The sequence below is a fragment of the Trachypithecus francoisi genome, unplaced genomic scaffold (genome assembly GCF_009764315.1).
Source record: "Trachypithecus francoisi isolate TF-2019V2 unplaced genomic scaffold, Tfra_2.0 Lachesis_group7, whole genome shotgun sequence".
In the NCBI taxonomy this organism is placed as follows: domain Eukaryota; kingdom Metazoa; phylum Chordata; class Mammalia; order Primates; family Cercopithecidae; genus Trachypithecus; species Trachypithecus francoisi.
The window spans coordinates 59,317,745-59,339,487 of NW_022681472.1; the positions used below are offsets into that span (position 1 = coordinate 59,317,745).

The 21,743-nt window shown below is 37.3% G+C and overlaps 1 protein-coding gene and 1 long non-coding RNA gene across 4 annotated transcripts in view; one reads left to right on the forward strand and one right to left on the reverse strand.

The window, feature by feature from the left end:
- The window catches only part of LOC117078858, a 130,008-nt gene that overhangs the window by 99,696 nt on the left and 8,569 nt on the right, over positions 1–21,743 (reverse strand). Inside the window, exon 2 of the long non-coding RNA XR_004435182.1 lies at positions 16,445–16,563. This is a non-coding gene — a long non-coding RNA (uncharacterized LOC117078858). The remainder of the gene's footprint in view (positions 1–16,444; positions 16,564–21,743) is intronic.
- FZD6 (frizzled class receptor 6) overlaps positions 1–21,743 on the forward strand; it is a 36,077-nt gene that overhangs the window by 11,801 nt on the left and 2,533 nt on the right. For 2 of the 3 annotated variants that reach the window (XM_033202362.1, XM_033202363.1), the window contains 4 exons: positions 10,056–10,252; positions 15,908–16,925; positions 19,702–19,850; positions 21,030–21,440. In XM_033202362.1, coding sequence (XP_033058253.1) covers positions 10,056–10,252; positions 15,908–16,925; positions 19,702–19,850; positions 21,030–21,440 — 1,775 coding nt within the window. The remainder of the gene's footprint in view (positions 1–10,055; positions 10,253–15,907; positions 16,926–19,701; positions 19,851–21,029; positions 21,441–21,743) is intronic. The other variant, XM_033202364.1, reaches the window with a different exon arrangement.

A 21,743-nucleotide genomic window follows, 5' to 3' on the forward strand; every position in this document is an offset into this window, starting at 1 on the left:
GGTAACTTGACTTGATGATCTCTAGATGTTCTCTCCTGTTTAGTTTCTATGAGGAACTAGTAGCAAAAGCCAAGGTCCCTTTTAATTATGTAGGGTTAATCTCCTCATCTGCACTTGTGTCTTACTATGGCATCTAGAGTACATGTCTATGGCCTCATCATCTTTATGTCTTCGATAAGATAGATTAGTGTGATGTCCTGTGAAGTTGGTGATATGTTTCACTGACTGAATTTGAGGCACAGAGTTGATGTGATGCTAGCACACTGATGTTCCCCTAAGGCTGAAGCTCTTAAACTTTGGTGTGCATCAGAATCATCTGAAGGACTTGTTAAAACACAGATCACTGGCTCCACCCCTGAGTCCCTGAATCAATAGGTCTGGGATGGGGTGGAAAAATTCCACATCTAACAAGTTCCTAGGGGATGCTGATGCTGCTCACTCAGGGGCCACTCGTTGGGAACCACTGCGCTAAGGCAAGTTGGCAAAGATATGCTGCTGTCCCTCCTGGGTGAGAACAAATTGCTTTTGTAGAAGAAAGAACTGGCTAGCTTAGAGAGGCATACAAGGTGCCTGAGCTTTAACTATTTGCTACAGGAAAGAGACCACATCTGGAGAATCACCTTAGCCAATTGAGTTGAGGTTGCTTAAGACAATCCACTGGAAAGTTGAAATGAGCAGGTGGTGGGAACTGTTACCCCTGAGTGTGTTTCTAGTGGTGTTGCCAATCTCTGAAAGTCCCCTTAATCTGCAGTATGGTTTTTGATTTTCTATCATGGTAGGGAGGGAGACCCTAATGGTTTTTGTTTGGTCCCTACCATAATAACATTTACCCAGGAAACAAATATGACGATTGTGCTTTTGCTAAATACAACTATTTTAAGTGTGCATACATGAACTTGGAAAATTGCAGTGGGTTGGATTTAGGTCTCACTGAACCCTTGTCAAAAGACCATTTATCATCTTACCTCCAAAAGCCCAGTCTCTGAAGCTAACACACGGAATCTAGAATCTCTGAGAAATAACCCTGTATCAGTATGTCTTAGCCCCATCTAAAATTGTATTATTTCCTCCTCAATTTGTAACCCTCAGAAACCAATATAAATTACAGTCTTACAACTAGTTTGTAGGTCTTTTTTTCAGATTCGATTTTGACTTGATGTTCCCAAGGCATGCTGGGGTGAAACTCTCGTTATAGGTTGAGACATTGAAGACTGGTGGGATGGGGCAGGGGGCTATTTATTTTCTTCTTACAGAAAGGGTCTACCTTGAGAACTGCAGTTTCCAAGCACTCTGTGATATCCTGAGCCTTGTCATGTGTCCCCACTGCAGAACTCTGGGTCTCACTGTTTCCTAGTTACAATATCACCAGGTCTCTTACATGCATGGGAAGCACATTAAACTGATATAATTTAGCCACCTGCAGATCAAACTGCTTGGTTTTCAACTCCTTAAGCCTTAAGTCCTTTTAGTCCTTGTGTGTGTGTGTGTTTCATTTTGTTTTTAAAGACAGGGTCTCACTCTGTTGCCTGGGCTGGAGTGCAGTGGCACAATCATAGTTCAGTGCAACCTGGAACTCCTGGGCTCAAGTGAGCCTCAGGCCTCAGCCCCAGAGGCAGCTGGGACTATAGGGCTGTGTGCATCCACAACCTGCTAATTTTTTTTTAAGAGACAGGGTCTTGCTGTGTTGCCCCGGCTGGTCTTGGACTCCTTGCATAAAGCAGTCCTTCCCCCTTGGCCTCCCAAAGTGCTGAGATTACAGGTGTGAGCCTCCGTGCCCAGCCTAGTGTTTTGCTCCCCACCTTGAGTCAAAAATTCAGAGATGCCAGTTTGTTATTCTCTTCCTAAACCAAGCAGTACCATTAGAAGTCCACACCTTACCCTACAATCTGAATAACTCATGCTTTTTATATTATTTTCTGGTTCTCTGGCAGCAGCCACTCATTTGATCTCCCATAGCCTCATGTTCACGGGGCACATCACTCTAATATGTACAGAGAAGCTAAGCAAAAACCAAGCTAAGTGCTTACAAGGATAACTTAATTCACTTTGCCATGGGTTGCCAGATTTCCATCTTTAAATACTAACAGGATGCTCACTGCCTTTGGCCTCAGACCAGAAACCCAGTTCTAGAGTTCCTCCTGTTTTGCTGAGATCACTTGCAAACCATTCTGTATGTTTTTTTTTTCTGTACTGGTTGGTCTTCTTGATTACAAACAACAGAAACTAATTCTGACTAAGCCGAAAATGGATAGATATTGGACAGCTTGTAAGATCAATGGGAAGGCAGGAGAACCAGGTTCAAAATGTAAGGAGGAGCAAAGGGAACTGGGGCATAGCTAAGGTCATACCACAGGATTAGTTTGTCACCAGTGCCAATACCATTGGATACTTCCTGAGCCATTGTCAGTGGACGCTTATTTGGCCACTGCAGGAATTACTGATCGCATTGCAGCTTCCTCAAATAATCTGACTATATCTGTTCTTTTGCATAACCCTCTCCCCAGGAATCACAATACCCAGAGTATACAAATGGCCAAGCTTAGGTCAGGAGCCTATGTTTTCATTGCCAGGTTGTATTCCTGAATCCCTCTTAGCTTCCATGGTGTCTTACCTACTTTTGGATTCCCCCAAATAGTAAATATTCACTCTAGAGCACAGTGCAAAACAGTGTTACTCTCTGGGAATAGTGATTCATACTTGTAATCCCAGCATTTTGGGAGGCTGAGGCAGGAGAATCACTTGAGCTCAGGAGTTCAAGACCAGTCTGGGCAACACAGACTCTCTCTCTACTTGGGAGGCTGAGGCCTGAGGCTCACCTGAGCCCAGCAACTGGAGGCTGCAGTGAACTATGATTGTGCCACTGCACTCCAGCCTAGGCCACAGAGTGAGAACCTATCTCTTTAAAAAAAAAAAAAAAAAAAAAATGTTCCTTACCAAGGAGAAAATTTCACTGTAGCACCTACAGAGTTGTTTTGAAATTGATCTCCAGTTCTTCTCCTCAATTCTTTGTTACCCTCTTCCTAAACTTTTGAGCCATAAATCTCCTTAGTGGTCATCTAGTTCATCACTCTCACTTTACTGGTGGATACTCTGAGACTCAGAAACAGAAAACTACCTGCCAAAGGGAGCACAGGTAGTTAAATTAAATAGTTAGAATTAAAGTATTAGAATTAAAGAAGATTTAGAACCTAGTTAGAATTAAAATGCTGGCATTATTTCCAACAAAGGATTATATAAAATACTCCATGTATTTTGATTTTGATTCTCATTTTTCATTTTTCTTACTGTTGGCTCAGGCTGTTTTTCACGATAGAGATGTGAATTGCCTTCTCAGATGCCTTCTTCTTTCTCATCTCTGCCAGTACTAATAGTAACTGCTATTTCCAGGAATTTCTGCCAGGGACTGACCATTTCCTTAAAGGAGCTGACCTTTTATTTCTTGAGTTTTGAAACTGTAATAAATAGCACTGTTTTGGTTATTGAATGGTAGAATCTCAGAACCAACATTGATAGTTATGAGTTTTTTTGAGAATGAAATTTGAAAGGAGGAGTTTATAAGTGAGATCACGAAGGCACTGGGTTACTAAGAGAGTTGAAGAAGGTGGTATCACTAAAGGGGAGTAAAAGGAACAGACTGATGTGACCAGGTTTGATATCTACTCAATTCATGGATTTGCACTTTAATTCATGAGTTTAATTCACAGGTTTGGCACTTACCATGCTAAATGCTAGTTTAATAACATGATGAAATTCATAGCATAAAATTAAGGACATAAGAAATATCTCAATGTGTCATGTTAGATTTGGTTTCTGAGAATGGTACCCAGGACATTTTGAGGAAGAACATAAAATATTTCTATCATGATTTTTACTTCAAAAGACTGAAAATATGTTCCTCCTAGTTATGTTTCAACAGATTGGTATAACGAGTTCAATACTAGGCTGACTACCCATTATTTAAAGTGCTGTAATTTGTTCTGAAAGTATTCTATATGATGGAATACTTGCTTTTGCTTCAGGAGATACATCATCATCTGGAATGTGATCAACATAGCTTGAGGTTTTAAAGTGTTTGATATGTATTCTGTGAACATTAATTTTTTTAAACTGAAGAGTTTCTTTCATGTGGAAGAGTTCCAATCCTCTTGATATATTTGCTTCCCTTCATCCTCATTGGCATTTCTGCCTGTCGCTGTGCTTTGGGAAAGGGTAATTTTCAGGGAGAAATGGACAGCAGCACAGAGTGAAGGTTAAAGAGGACATACTCTGGAGTCATAGGGACATTGGTCCTAGTTCTGCTTCTTACTACTATTGTGACTATACAAGTTACTTAACCTCTCAGAGTCTCAGTTGCCTCAGCTGCAAGGTGGAGAGAACAAGTTGTGATAAAGGAAAATGGTATATGAAAAAGCACAGTGCCTGGTTTTTGGTAAGTACCAAATGAGCCAAAGCTCTGATTTATTATCAGTAGCCATAGAATTGGTAAAAGTAGCATTCAATCAGGAATAAAGATACCTAGCTTCTAAATCAGAGTACATTTTGGAATGTGAGTAACAATTTTAATAAGAAAGTGGCTTCAGTTTTCTCGCTTGATCCAACAAGGGCTTAGATTAGGTCAGTGGTTTTCCATCTGTGATCTCTGGAGGTACTTTGAGGTCACTGGTAGCAAAGAGGAATGGTGAGAGGTATCTCAGCAGGGAGAGCTTCCTTTTCAGCCCAAGAAACTGTGCTTTTATTTATTTAGTATATCGGCCTCCTTTTAACTTCTTATTTAAGGAAAATGTTTCTTGGCAAAATGTGTATGTGTGCATGCACAGACACACATACACTTCAAAAATAATTAACTTAAAGGTTTTCTCTCAAGTCCCTTCCAAGTCTAAAATTCTTTAAGGCTGTTCATCTGCAACTGAACTTGGAAGTTGGTGGCCCACACTGGATCTGAACTGAGACTTGATTTTTCTATGTGTGTGTGTGGTGGGGAGGGGGAGGGGGTCCTGTTTCAAATGTATAGATTAAAGTGCCAAAATCTAAAATTTGGGAAATTATACATAACAATCTAAGTTCTGTTTTCTTGGGAAAAATGGATATACCTGACAATTCTGTGCCCCCATTTCCAAATAATAGTCTGCTGGAGTTGAGTAGCAGCTACTTCCCAAATACTCCCTGTCGTCTTACAGGCATTTGAGTTTACCTGGCTGGCCTCTGAAGGTATCTGAGTTTTCAGCATTCAGTTTATCCTACACACAGTGCAGGAATATCAACGTTATTGGATTAGCCAACTTTGGCACTGTAGAAGAATTTTAGGGAAGTGACTTGTGTTTTCCATGTAAGAAAACTGTTTTAGTATAGCAAAAGTACATGTATTGCATTCATTTTGCCTGCCCTTGAACTAGATAATTACTTAAGTGCTGACCACCAGTTAATCATGGCTTCTGAGTTAGAAGAACTGAATAAACACAGTGTGTTTTAATTCTTTCCACCAAAGGATCTGATTACCAGATAGTCAAAAAATTTAGGAACTAGGCTCTTTTGGGACAGTAAACAAAGAGTTTACTAGAGTTTACTAGTTGCCCACAGCTCCCCTTCTCCTACCTCAGGCTCAGAGGAAGATTTGCACACCGTCTGGGCACTCTCTCCCACTCACGATGGAGGAAACTGAGAAAAGTACCATGCTGTTTGCACTCCAAGTTCCTGTGAGGTGACAAAGTATCCAATCTCAGAGCATCATTCAAATAAAAGCAATAACATATGTCAACGGTGGCAACCCTGTCTCTGCTTGTGGCAACCCTGTCTCTGCTTAGTCACTTTGCCCTATCAGGACAGGGGAACTTCCCACTGGTCTGACATCCTCCATAGCAATTGTCCTCTAATTGTTGGGTGTGGGTTCTGTATATGCCCTTTAAGTCAGACTTAATTGTTAATTGTAGTCTGTAATCAAAGCTTATATTTACCTATTAATTTTTGTCTGCTTGACTGTTCATTTACTAAAGAAGATATATTGAAATTTCTCATGACCATGGAATTGTCCATTTCTCCCTACAGTTTTATTGCTTTTTGTTTATATGTTTTAAGTCTAGTTTTAAGGTATGTACAGTGCTCAGTAATGCATTTTAAAGTATATTTGTTGCACTTTATCCAGAACCTGAATGTTTTGTGGCAGGAGATATTTAATTGGCCATACTGATGAAAGAAGTTGTCATTGCTTCTTTTTATATTTCAAAAATTTCCCAAAGCTTATAGGGAGCCCTTTCCTTATTTTTTAAATGCAGTTATAGATTTTGTTTTTTACCTTTAAACCTTTTCTTTCATTTCAATGGCATTTCTAGTGGAAGGAGATGCTAATATATAGTTAGTGCATTTCCCTTGAATCAGAATTTTCATCTCTCACTCTACTTGTTCTCCTTAGGTAGTTTCAGCCAGTTATTTCAATTACCACTTTTATACTGATGACTTTTAAATCCATATCCTTAATTTAAAGTCTCACCTCTACATAGCTTTATTTAACCGCCTGCTAGTAGATATTCCACACTCAAATGTCCCATGGGCACTTCAGACTGTCCATCAACTGGTAAATTGTTAAGAAAATTATGGTACAGCCATACAGTGAAATACTACTTAGCAATTAAAAGGAATGAACTGGCCGGGCACGGTGGCTCACGCCTGTAATCCTAGCACTTTGGGAGGCCGAGGCGGGCGGATCATGAGGTAAGGAGATCGAGACCATCCTGGCTAACACTGTGAAACTCCCTCTCTACTAAAAATACAAAAAATTAGCCGGGTGTGGTGGCGGGCGCTTGTAGTCCCAGCTACTCGGGAGGCTGTGGCAGGAGAATGGCGTGAACCTGGGAGGTGGAGCTTGCAGTGAGCCTAGATTGCGCCACTGCACTCCAGCCTGGGCGACAGAGCGAGACTCCGTCTAAAAAAAAAAAGGAATGAACTACTGATGCATCAAACATGACTGAATCACAAAACGATGCTGAGTGAAAGAAGCCAGACAAAAAAGAAAACATACTATATGATTCCACTTACGTAAAATTATAGAAAATGCCACTCTGCAGTGACAGAAGGCAGATCAGTTGTTGTCAGGCGTGAGAGTTACTGAGGGGCTGAGGAGAATGGAAGGGATGACAAAGGAGCCAGAGGAAACTTCTGGTGGTGAGGGATATATTTATTACCTTGATTGTGATAATCATTTCAAAACCTATCAAATTGTATACTTTATACATGTTCAGTTTATCATACATCAGCTGTACCTGAATAAAGCTGGAAAAGAAAACCCTCAATACTAAAAGGCTTTGAACAGAAAAATAATAGTCCTTACCCACCTTTTCCACCCACTTCCCAGTCCTGCGCTTGAGAGGCAGCCTCTTTGAACTCTTTTAGGTGTTCCTCTGGTATGCAGGCCACATTCTAACTAACAGGTTTACTCTGTTGGTTATAGATTAATCAGTTTAGAACTTCAGGCTGTTTCTGTTTATTCTTTCCTATTAGGGTAGTTGATAATTCATTTCTCTTACCCTGCCACTTTTACTTCTCCTAATACAGTTTTTTATTAAATGAATAGTCACTGATAACATTACTAGAAATATTAAATATTGCACACTGCTGAGTCAGGTAGTATACTTTGAGTACATTTATGTTTTTAATACTCTCCCGACAATTAACACAGTAGCTGTATTTTGCTTTGTTTTTTATGTAACAATGTCTGTTTTTAGATATCCTAACAGACTTGTCATACACCTGGCAGCAATTTTCCTAGTGCTCAAAATGACATATAATCTGTCAGTCTCAATCCCCACTCCTTTCCCTTGGAGACCTTTCTTCCTCAGCCATCTGCCCTTCTGTCAAATGTGCTCTGATTGCTTCTGGACTAGATTTGTAGTTGTCACACGGAGAATTTCTCTTGTCATTCTTCACTGTTGAATCAGCTAATTCCTGGGTCCCATATTATTTTCCTTCCTGGTTTATTCATATATTCCTTCAATTTATTTCAGGAATATTACATCTTCTAGTTGCTTCCTAAACAGGGATACTTGAAAGTTTAAATTTTGTATTCCTTACAGCGCCAAAAATGTCAGTAGTCTACCCTCTAAATGTTTGAGTGGATCTAGAATTCTAGGTTGAAATGCATTTTTCTTTATAATTTGATAGTTATTTTTTCATTTTTTTCTAGCTTCTGATATTATCAAATATTCACAGTTTAATTTAGTTACATGTATGCTGTTTTTTCCCCCCCTCTGGAAACATTTATGATCTTCTCTTTGTCTTGATGCTCTGAAATGTTTTATTGATATGCTTTTTCAGTGTTCATCTATTGTTTTGGAGAATCATGTATTTATTCTGTAAATATAGAGAAATGGCCATGTAGCAGACACTGTTTTAGGCACTGGAGATAGAGCAGTGAGCAAAATAGAAAAAATCCTTTCCCTCTTAGAATTTACATTCTAGTGGTGAAGGCAAAAATTAAATAAACTAGTGCATAATGAAATGTCAGATAGTGATAAGGCCTTAAAAGAAATGCAAACCAGGGTAATGAGAAGGATAAGAACAGGATAATTTTAGATAGGATGGGCAGGAATGCCTCTTTGAGGTGAATTGAGCAGAGACTCAAATGCTCAAATGAGGGCACAAGACTCACTATCTGGGTGAAGAGGTGAGGGGAACAGCCAGTGCAAAGACTCTGAGACAGAAATACACGTGAAACTATGAGAAGCAAAAGTCCAGTGTAGTGGCAATGGAGTAAATGAGACAAAGTGGCCAGAAATGAAACTGGAGACATAGCGGGAAACCCGGAAATTTAAGGGCTCCTGGGAGTTGGAAAAGACTTTGGAATTTATTTTATTGGAGTCTTTGAACAAGGATACACTTACATTTTAAAGAATCACATTGGTTGGGAAATTGACTGTAAGATTAGCAAGTGTGGGAAGTAGTGAGACCTGTTAGGAGGCCATTTTAGTAGTCAAGGTGAAAGACAATAGTGGCTTAGATTGGGTGGTAATAGTGAGAAATGGTCAGATTTGGAATATACTTTAAAGGGAGAGTCAACAGGATTTGCTGATGGGTTGGAGATGGGATGAAAGAAGAGAGGAGTAAAGAACGAGTTGTAAGACCAGCCTGGCCAACATGGTGAAACCTCGTCTCTACTAAAAATACAAAAATTAGCTGGGCGTGGTGGTATGCGTCTATAGTCCTAGCTGCTTGGGAGGCTGAGGCAGGAGAATTGCTTGAACCTGGGAGGCAGAGGTTGTGGTGAGCCGAGATTATGCCACTGCACTCCAGCCTGGGCAACAGAGCAATACTCCATCTCAAAAAAAAAAAAAAAAAAGAAAAGAAAAGAAAAGAAAAAAGAGTTGTAAGATTCTTGGCCTGAGCAACTTGGTGAATGGTGGCATTATTTATTGAGATGGAGAATACTAAGGGAGTGTTTGGGAGGCAGAGATATGGTGGGATTGAGTTGTATTTTGCATACTTTGGGTTCGAGATGCACATTAACAGCCAAATGGAGTTGTCCTGGAGCAGATGCTCATTCAAGTCTGTGGTTCACAGTAGAGATGGAGGCTGGATGAGTTTCCCCGGAGAGTCAGTAGAGATAGAGAAGAGGTCTTGGGGACTGAGCTCTGGAGCATTTCAGTGATCATAATTGGGAAATGGAAGAGGACCAGAAAAGGAACAGCCAATGAGACAGCTAGAAGTCCAAGAGAATTTGTGTCCTGGAAGGGGCCTCAAGAGGAAGCTAGGAGCCACTGTGTCGATTGCTGTTAAGAGTTGAGTAGAAGGAACATTCAGAATTTACCATCAGATTTGACAATGTGGAGTTTCTTGGTGATTCTGACAAGTGATTTCCCTGGAATAATCCATGTCTTCTTGAAAAATATATGATTGAATAAAATAGTAGTATTTCATTGTGTATGAAGAGTTCATAAGTCTGGTAGAGGGAGATTTAAAGATTCTTTTGGAGTATAAGTGAAAAAGTATATACTTTAAACAGTAAATATATTAATTTTATTCATCTATTATTAAAATGTTTTCTAACTGTATCTTGATGTCTTTAATAGCATTTTCTTCCTCTTGCAAATCTGGAATGTTCACCAAACATTGAAACTTTCCTCTGCAAGGCATTTGTACCAACCTGCACAGAGCAAATTCATGTGGTTCCACCTTGTCGTAAACTTTGTGAGAAAGTATATTCTGATTGCAAAAAATTAATTGACACTTTTGGGATCCGATGGCCTGAGGAGCTTGAATGTGACAGGTAAATTATGTTTTTCATGGAAAGCTACTAATGGTATTTTACTACTGGTACTAGCTCTCTGGGATGTTAGTGACAGGCTTTCATTATTTAATTCCATAAATGTTTATTACACACTTAATATATGCCAGGCACTATAGTGCTAAGTGTTGTGGACACAAAGGTGAGCAAAAAACAGACTCAGTTCTTGTTCTCAGGGAACTTACAGTGAGGTGAGAGGGACAGGCAGTAATCAAATAATTATGCAAATAAGTGCAAAATTATGACCGTGATAGATACAACAAAGGAAAGGTAGATAGTTCTATGAGAATATATAATGGTAACTTTGACCTAAACTGGGGAAAATCGAAGGAAATGACTGTTGAGCTAAAGTATGAAGGGTAAGGGTAAGACAGAGGTAACTAGGCAATGAGAGGAAGGAAGAGCATTTTGGGCAGTGGGAATAGCTTTTTCAGAGACCCTGCAGAGCCTGAACAGGGAGTGAGGGAGCATGGCATATACAGGGAATTCAAAAACTAGTATAGCTGGAGTGATGAGAGTAAGAAAGAATATGGTGCAAGATAAGGAAGGAGAGAGAAGCAGCAGTCAGACCATCCAGGGCCCATCTTGCATATTTTTATGCTGAAAGCAGTGAGGTCTTCAATATTTTAAGATAGGAATGGGTAGCACGATCCTGTGAGCTTCTGTATAGAGCATGGCACCTGTGTCAGTCTCCTGAGGGTTGGGCAGCACTCTGTGGCAGTTTCTGTTAGGAATCCAGGACACTTCCACCCTGCAACTCTGTCAGCCAGGTGGATGGGAGAGAGAAGATAGAGAACCCACACCTTTTCTTGAGTGCCTCAGATGGGAAGTGTTATACCTTTTCCACATGCATTCCTGTTGGCAAGATGTCAGTCATGTGGTTATAACTGAAGCAAATAGTAAATGTGTGTCCCGAAGGAAAAAAGTATTCAAGGCAGAGGACATGTCGGGTGCTGCCAGTCAAAAAGAATATTACGCTATGCTATTTCACTAGAGTGATTGGGGCAAAGGACAGATCACAGTAGGTGAAGGAGTGAGGAGAAAGTGAAGCCAGAAACAGAGTTCTTAGGGAAGTTGGCTATAAAAGAGGAAAGTTTATGAGTTTAATGGGAAAGAACTATTTTAAGAAATACTAGGAAAAAGGAAGAGGCAAGCATATATGGGGTAGAAGAAGTCTTCAATAGTAGTTTTCTAAGAAGGAGGTAGGATCCCAAGCATAGATGACATTTTGACCGTGGATGGGAGGAACATCTGTTGTAACAGCAGGAAGGGGTAGGATGGCTGTGGATATAGGTAGGTTTGTGTGTTTGGTAAGAGTTGTTGCAAGAATTTGTTTCTGATGGTTTCTATTTCCATTGTGACATAATAAGAGTCAAGGAGGTCCTCTGTTGTGAGTCTGGAAAAGAAGGATATGTGTTCAAGAGAAGTGGTCATTATGGAGCATAGGAGAATAAGTCAACTAGAGAGGCTTCATAACATTTCAGGTAAATCAGGCAATCCTGAATTTGTGGATCTCATCTGGCCTATTGAGAACTTCTCCAGCTGTGGTGGGATGCTTGGGACTAAGCACAGAGAAGGCAAATAGTTGTGGTTGGGGTTTTGTCAGATGGATTCAGTGCAAAGATAAAGGTGCACTAAAAAATGAAGGATCATGAGAAGGGTGTTACTGAAACAATAGCCTATGAAAGTCTAAATGGATGGGGAGCGAAATGAAGAGAGAAAAGAACTAATGTATGGAGACAAGCTGGAGGAGATCTATCCCAGTGAGGTTTTTTTTTTTTTTTTTTTTTTTTTTTTTTTTTTTAGGCATAATGAGAATTTTTTAAAAATGAATTGCAAGGATAGGAACTTGCAGACGAAGGGCAGGATGCTTGAGTTGATTTTTGGAGATAGTATGTACTTGCAGGTTGTGGCAGGGTTCCCTGTGTGACTTTGATTACGGGTGGCCACTGTGGGTTAGGGATAGTCACTGGAGATGAGGAGGCTAAATAGCCGAGAAGCCAGAGTATGCATGGCTTGTTCTTGGTCAAGTCACCAAGGATGATGACAGCAAAAGCAAAGGAGAGAAAACTGATGATTCATTTAACTCATATTTCTTGCACTCTTACTGTGTGCCAGGACTGTTCTAGGCACTAGAGTTATAACAGGCAAAAATTTCTGCCATTACGAACCTTACATTTTAGTGGAGGGAAGGAGAAGATTCAGTAAGTAAGTTATATTTATATGAGAAGATGGTGAGGCCTATGGAGAAAATACTTGCTCTTTCATTATGAGATTGCCTACTCAGTTTCAAAGCAGGGGAGGTTATAACTTGAAAAAATTTATGCTGGCACCTATGCTTAGTTTCTAACTTTGTTGGAGTTTTGGTCTTTGTAACTTGATTTTTTGAGAAATAGATAGTTTTTAAATAATTAAACTAAATCAAATTTATTCATGTTTGAGAATAGTTGATACATTGAATTGGGAAGTAGAATTCATTTTTTAAAATTGTTTAAGCCCTACATTAAACCATATCCCATTAATATAAAGCAAACCCATAAACATCCTTTTATACAATGTTAGTTGGGTCAGTTGCACATAAAAATAATTCTAGTATGGCCTATACTGGAGAATATTTTTTCATTTCTATAAATAAGAACTTCAGGCTTTTGTGGCATCTTATTTACTTTGAAAACACATGCAACACAAACAGATTTAACATAACTGTGGTAAAAACATGAAGGCCGCATCTATTATTTGAGAAATAGCAGAACTGTGTGGTTATGACATGCATTAGGCTCTTGGTTCCCCAGGAGAATGCCTTTGCCTTGAAAGAAAAAGGTGCATTCATTCTTTGAGGTCTGTAGTTTCCTCAGCTCATCAGAGCACAGGCACATTCTTTTCTACGTGAAGCGTTTTGTAAACTGAACTTTGTTTTCACTTCCAGCTCCGGCCATCCTCGGGTAGCTTGCCAATAGATGAATTCCACTCATTTGACCCATAGTCCTTCTTCTCTTCATTTCTGTCTCTTTCCTCACAGCAGTGCATGTCCACCATACCACCTGAGAGTCTGTGGAATCTTATTTTCTGTTATACTTGTTTCCTTACACTCATTTCCCTGTCTTTATTATGATAGTCAAACTTTTTCTCCTCAAAGGTATAGCTGACTTGCTTTCATGAAAACACACTTTCCTAATAAGATTTATCAGAGGTCTTTCCATACCTTAGCCACTATGCTATGACAAATTTTATAATTAATAAGTGCATTTCAAAGTGAAAATGTTACAAACATGCTTAACAGATGTTTTTATAACATGAAATATTCTACTGCGTTAAGATCAAAATGCTGACTGTACTTGTTCCATATACCTTCAGACCAGTGTTAATGTAATATTTTGGCAAGGTGAATCGTCTTTTTTGGATATAAAACTCTTAGCATAAGCCAGGAATGGTGTTGCACAGCTGTATTCTCAGCTATTTAAGAGGACTGCTTGAGTCCAGGAAATCAAGACCAGCCTGGGTAACACAGCAAGACCCAGTCTCCATTAAAAAAAAAAAAGAATCTCAGGCATATACAGGCATATATTTAAGAGAAATACTCTATCTGGACCTTTCTGTGATAGCGAATAAACATGATGAATACTGACTGACTTGATCGTTTGCAATTAGAGTTCATGTGGAGAAAATAAGATTTTAAGCACAATTAACTTATGAATGAATGTATGCATTCACTGACCTTTTCCACATTAGTCTTGATTAATTATTTCTTTTCCTATTCTCTAGACAGTGGAGGCTGCTAATTTATTCTACTGATACAGTGAGACCTCATATAATAAATTGGGGAAAGAAACTGGTTAGCTTTTTGTTTCATTTTTAGACTGAAGAAACTATAGAACCTATGTGGAACTTACACACTTCTGGTAGATACATAATCATTTTCAGGAACAACTTAGTAATATATAGTAAAATGGCAGATGCTTAACCCTGCATCCTAGGAAATCCCTTCCCATAGAAACTCTTACACAGAGAGTCATGCACAAGAATGTTGATTGTAGATTCTTCCTAATTCTTTTAATGGGAAAAAATCTAAAAGTCCATCATAGAAGAATGATTAGTAAATTGTGATATACTTAGACACTGGAATACTACCATACAGTTGATAAAATGAATAAAGTTGACCCACATCTGTCAACATGGATAAATCTAGAAAATATAGTGTTAAATTTTAAAACGTAAGTTATAGCATGCTATATACAGCATGATGTCATTTATATAAAGTTCAAAACCTGAAAAACAATACTTTATAAGGTTATGGTTAGTAAATAATGTAATAAAAATTTTTTTAAATGTTTGAGAGTAAAAACGGAATTTGTGGTAATGAATACTTCTGAGGAGAGAGAGAAGGAAATAAGACCAGAAAGTGGTCCCCACTGTATCTATAATGTTATATTGCTTTATTTTATAATGTATAAAGCAAAATTGACATAATATTATATTTTAATAAAGCTGGTAGATGATTTTTTTGTATTTCATTTTATGGGCATATGTTTTAGTCTGTTCTTTCTAAGGTATATTTAAAATGCTTTCTCATTTAAAACCTCCAATACTTTTTTTTTCCCTTGAGACAGAGTCTCCCTCTGTCTCCCAGGCTGGAGTGCAGTGGCTCAGTCTTGGCTCACTGCAACCTCCGCCTCCCAGGTTGGAGTGATTCTCCTGCCTCAGCTTCCCAAGTCACTGGGATTACTGGCACCTGTCACCACGCCCGGCTAATTTTCATATTTTTAGTAGAGACAGGGTTTCACCATGTTGGCCAGGCTGGTCTTGAACTCCTGACCTCAAGTTATCTGCCTGCCTCAGCCTTCCAAAGTGCTGGGTTTATAGGCGTGAGCCACTGCGCCTGGCCAAAACCTCCAATACTTTTTAAACCATTATAGATCCCCCAAAATAATACTGGTATATACAAACTCAACTTAGTGATAAAGTTCTGTACGAGATGGAAATATCTCCATCTATCACTCAGGACTGTCCATAAACAAGGGAGGCAAAGAGCCTGACTTGAACAAAATGGTGGTCTTCATTAAGCTGGTCCTCAGCCTACCTCTTGCTGGTATACTTGCCTTTCTTTAAAAACTTGAACTCTATCCTGTCAATTGAGAGAAGGATCTCATTTCAGTCATTTTAGTTATCATCACCTAAGTTATATGGTTGCTTCACTTTTCTTATGGGCATGAGAAAATAAAAGTGAATAGACAAGACAGGTCATATGATATAAAGACATACTTTATATGCTATAAAGAGACAAGCCAGTACTTCTCTGGAAGCTACCAATTAAGATAAATTCTTAAATATTTAGCCTTAAAAACAGAAATTATTTTAAAATTGTTAACTGACTAATTTTTTCCAAGGAAGTGCCTTTTCATGTTCGCCTGCTTTGTATTTAATATAAATTATTGTGTTGAGGCCCCATTAACAGCCACAAGTTTTTAGTCAACTTCAAAAATTTCTACTCAACTCTTATCTGTAATCCATTTAGGTTTGTATCTCTTCCCATCAATCATGAATACATAAAGTAATATTTTATAGTTGGAAAGCGTAGCTTAAAATAGTGAATCAATAAAAATGTTGATTTCATATATTTAATTTTTATGATCTTTACAGATTACAATACTGTGATGAGACTGTTCCTGTAACTTTTGATCCACACACAGAATTTCTTGGTCCTCAGAAGAAAACAGAACAAGTCCAAAGAGACATTGGATTTTGGTGTCCAAGGCATCTTAAGACTTCTGGGGGACAAGGGTATAAGTTTCTGGGAATTGACCAATGTGCGCCTCCATGCCCCAACATGTATTTTCAAAGCGATGAGCTAGAGTTTGCAAAAAGTTTTATTGGAATAGTTTCAATATTTTGTCTTTGTGCAACTCTGTTCACATTCCTTACTTTTTTAATTGATGTTAGAAGATTCAGATACCCAGAGAGACCGATTATATATTACTCTGTCTGTTACAGCATTGTATCTCTTATGTACTTCATTGGATTTTTGCTAGGCGATAGCACAGCCTGCAATAAGGCAGATGAGAAGCTAGAACTTGGTGACACTGTTGTCCTAGGGTCTCAAAATAAGGCTTGCACCATTTTGTTCATGCTTTTGTATTTTTTCACAATGGCTGGCACTGTGTGGTGGGTGATTCTTACCATTACTTGGTTCTTAGCTGCAGGAAGAAAATGGAGTTGTGAAGCCATCGAACAAAAAGCAGTGTGGTTTCATGCTGTTGCATGGGGAACGCCAGGTTTCCTGACTGTTATGCTTCTTGCTATGAACAAAGTTGAAGGAGACAACATTAGTGGAGTTTGCTTTGTTGGCCTTTATGACCTGGATGCTTCTCGCTACTTTGTACTCTTGCCACTGTGCCTTTGTGTGTTTGTTGGGCTCTCTCTTCTTTTAGCTGGCATTATTTCCTTAAATCATGTTCGACAAGTCATACAACATGATGGCCGGAACCAAGAAAAACTAAAGAAATTTATGATTCGAATTGGAGTCTTCAGTGGCTTGTATCTTGTGCCATTAGTGACACTTCTCGGATGTTACGTCTATGAGCAAGTGAACAGGATTACCTGGGAGATAACTTGGGTCTCTGATCATTGTCGTCAGTACCATATCCCATGTCCTTATCAGGTAAAAGCTATCACTTGGATTATGTCTATATTTACATTTAATGTAGAAAATGTTCCATGGAAATGTCCTTGTATTAGTCATGGATGTAAAAGTTGATTTCAGCTGAGAAAATACAAGAGCCATAGGTAAGGATTTCCTACACATCAACTGAAACTGGGGTGAATGTTTCATGACTTCCTTCCTCAAGCTTTAGCTTCAGTTGTGTAGTAAAGCACTTCCTTTATTCTCTGAAAAATTAAATTAAGCTACAAAGGCAGATTAATAGCAATAAAGAGCAGAGTCAAAAGAATAGACCTTGACATTGGGAGGAAAACAGAAGTCACTTTTTGCCGTGTTGGCAATTGTTTTTAATTTTTTAGTTAGTAGTAAAAAATCTTATTTGGATATATTTAATTTGATCATATTATCTTATAGCTTTTTACATAGTATATACTTACAAAAACGGAATTTGCTTTTTGCCTGACTCATCTGTCATTTCTCAATTGAAAAAAAACACAGTTGTAACAAAATATGTTTTATGTATTTCTGATTCTTATGATTAGTATAAGGGTGGTGTTTTTAAAATTAATAAAAGTAAATTTCTGAAAATATAAAATTTCTTAAAGCTTTTTAGTTGAAGTTTTGTAAATATAAATTTGGTTTTGTTTTAATAGATTTTAGACATTATTCCTGACTCTGTGTGGTATTAAGTGCATTGAACAAGAGCACTGCCATCACAGTGTATCAAATTATGCAATGGAAAGGTCAAACTATTTCATATAATAGCTTATATTTCAGAAAGTTACTGCTTTATAACATTATGGAACCTATTTTTTATGTTGGTATGTGGGGATACTAGTTTTACTGGCCTTATACCTTGTCCATAATCTGTTACCCATAGTTTGTTTTTACTATATACTTAATAAGAGGGCTGTGTCTTAATGTGATCCTGCTATATTAATAATGACTCCTAGATTCCTCAGTCTTTTTGGCAAGGTCAGGGAGAGGAAATTATTACATACTGCTAAAAAGTTTAAGATCTATGGTTTTTAAGTTTAAGATCTATGTTTCTTGTGTTTTATGTAAGAAATTATAAAATATAGGATATAATTAGAAAATTATAATCTTCAAGTGGAGAAGGATATAATATTCTTGTAGTTACAGAAATTACAAAAGATTGCTAAATTTGACTAAGTAAAAAATTTTTTTTTTTAATTCTGTGTGACAAAACAAAAACAACAACCAATCCATAATCAATGTCAAAAGACCAACTGGGAAAGTTTATTTGCATATGACATCATAGTTGAAGAGCTAATTTCTCTAATTTATAGAGTTGCTACAGATCAGTAAGAAAAAAAACATCCATCTGATATAAAAATGAGAAAAGAGTAGGAAAAAGATTCACAGAAAATAAAAATGAAAAAACTATTCTTAAACATGTGAAAAAAGTTATATTAAAATAAATGTAAAGTTAAATTAAATTATATTTCCATGTATGATATGGCAAACATCTAAAGGTGTCCTAACCACTGTGTGGTGAGACAATAGCAAAATACATATTTTCAGACTTTGCTATTAAGAGTTAGTTCTTAACTCTTAATTCTTCAACCTTCTGTTGAAGCAGTTTCACAGTATGTATAGATTTATAATGTGTGTACACTGATCCTGCCCTTCTGGGAATTTATAGACAGATTGCTTACAAATATGAGAAATTAAATAATACCAAGATAGTCACTACAATATTATTTGCAAATGACAATAGATTGGAAGTAAATATCTATTAATAGGGATAGGAGAATAAGTTATGGTTCACTCACACAATGGAACAGCCTTTACAAAGAATAAAGAGCTCTGGCCGGGCGCAGTGGCTCACGCCTGTAATCCTAGCATTTGGGGAGGCTGAGGAGGGCGGATTGCCTGAGCTCAGGAGTTCAAGACTAGCCTGGGCAACATGGTAAAACCCCGTCTCTACTAAAATACAACAAATTAGCCGGGCGTGGCTGTGTGCGCTTGTAGTCCCAGCTACTCAGGAGGCTAAGGTGGGAGACTTGCTTGAACAGGGAGGCGGAGGTTGCAGTGAGCCGAGATCATGCCACTGCACTCTAGCCTGGGTGACAGAGTGAGACTCCCGTCTCAAAAATTAAAAATAAAAATATAAAATAAAATAAAGAGCTCTATTTGTACTGATACAGAATGGTCTCCAAGAAATATTAGTAAGTGAAAAAGGCAAGAAATGCAGAGTATGTAATATCTTGACCCTTGTGCAATGTTTAAGGTTAGAATTTCAAAGTTTATGCCTAAAAGAAAAGTATAATTTCAATTCTTAGGAAATTTTCGCATTTTACTTAATTTACTTTAACCAAGTTTTTATAATATAAATATTAATAATGTATAAAAGCTGTAAAATATTTATTGTTATGATGAGTTTAAATGCATTTTTGTGGTAGACTATAGTGGGGGAAAATAGGTAAATAGAGGCAAATATTCTGGCAATTATAAGAGGCTACTGTATCTATCGAGAAAAAAATGTGAGGAAATCATGCCAAGATTTAGGAGATTATTCTTAAATATATTTCAGTATTTTCCCCTTTCTAGAGATTTGGTTCATAAAGCTTCTTTGTTCAGCATTTAGATAAAAATGTATTGCACTTAGAGCATGCTTCATTATATCATTTCAAACCTTTTTAGTAAAACAGTTGGAAGATTTATAATTTTTGTTCCTATTATATGGATAATATAGACTTCTTTCCACTTTAAGTGCATCACTGAAAATATTATTATTCACTATTTTTTGTAGGCAAAAGCAAAAGCTCGACCAGAATTGGCTTTATTTATGATAAAATACCTGATGACATTAATTGTTGGCATCTCTGCTGTCTTCTGGGTTGGAAGCAAAAAGACATGCACAGAATGGGCTGGGTTTTTTAAACGAAATCGCAAGAGAGAGTAAGAAACGATTGAATTGTCTGACACGGTTTTTAAATAAGCAGATCAAAATACCAAGGAACTGTTCAATGTACTAGAGTTTCATTATATCAACTATTATTTCAATTTGATTAGCCAACTGAAGTTTAGAAATTTTTTTCATGAAAGAGACATGCTTTATTTTTGCATTTGTTATACTAGTCTGACATATACTATTCTATTTGAAATATGAATGAAAGATTTATGAAAGGCATATTTTCTTTTCATGATTTATAGTATATCCAATATTATTACTGCTGTCATTGGATTCATTATTTTGGGTACAGCATTTTAAATAATTTTATCCTTTTTATCAATGATAAAAGATTAAATAAGACTAAGTATATATAAAGAAACCTATAAAGTATGATTCAAATATAAGTGATGTGTTATGGCCATTATTTACTACCTTTAAATCTTATTACACACAGCTATGACCTATTTTCACTTATTTGTCTTAAGATGTTAAAAATTCAAACTTATGGAATATTCTATAACAATATTGATTTATATTTATGAGTAATTCATCTTAGTTATATATATATTATATATACACATGTGTACACACACACTATATACAATGTACTATAGCTTTTTAAAAATTGTTCCCCACTGGTTTGATTAACTTATTTCAGAACTGTAGACCTGAAGAATCATGTTTAACTGGATTTTTTTTGCACTATTATTATATGTCTATCTCATATTTATTTACTCACACTAATTTCAGTGTAACTTGCTAATTTTTAATGTTAGAAAGGAAAGAGTTATATTTAAATGAAGCCCATTAATTGTATTCTCTATCCTTTTCTTCTGGTTTACTTTTATATTACGTATTTATGTACGATACAAATACAGTATTATGTATAGTACATTTATGCTGTTTTGAGTCTCCTTGCCCTCATCCTTTGATTCTTGCCTTTTTAATTTCTTGCCAGTTTACTATTTATACTGACAAAAGCAACTTAGAGTGCATACCCAAAAGATTTTATAATACCAATTTATGTCCTAGTATTTATAATCTCAGATTTTATAATAATATAAACCATAGAATTTTCAACCTTAGCGACTAAGGATTTTTGGCAAAAGATATGTGATATCCTTTATAGCCTCTACTGTAACACTTGTAATTTGAGTAAATCCTCTCCTTCAATTTTCTTACAGTCCAATCAGTGAAAGTCGAAGAGTACTACAGGAATCATGTGAGTTTTTCTTAAAGCACAATTCTAAAGTTAAACACAAAAAGAAGCACTATAAACCAAGTTCACACAAGCTGAAGGTCATTTCCAAATCCATGGGAACCAGCACAGGAGCTACAGCAAATCATGGCACTTCTGCAGTAGCAATTACTAGCCATGATTACCTAGGACAAGAAACTTTGACAGAAATCCAAACCTCACCAGAAACATCAATGAGAGAGGTGAGAGCGGACGGAGCTAGCACCCCCAGGTTAAGAGAACAGGACTGTGGTGAACCTGCCTCGCCAGCAGCATCCAGCTCCAGACTCTCTGGGGAACAGGTCGACAGGAAGGGCCAGGCAGGCGGTGTATCTGAAGGTGCACGGAGTGAAGGAAGGTGAGATTTGATTTTATGTAAAATCATCGCTATTTTAAATACTGAATTACACATTTTTTTATTCAAGTGTAACACATCTGGAAAGCATTTTGTGATATATTATGTCTGTACTCTTACCCGAAGGAAGTTTGGGTTCAGCCTATAAATAATGCTATTTAGTAGTTTAATTCTTGGCTTTGAGAACAGCTTTAATATATGTTTTCAAGTAGGAATGTTCATTTCTGTGGTAATTGTTAAGAGTTCCTTGTACATTTAAGTAAATGCAATTTACCTGAAATACAGGCTAAGTTTTAATTAATACTG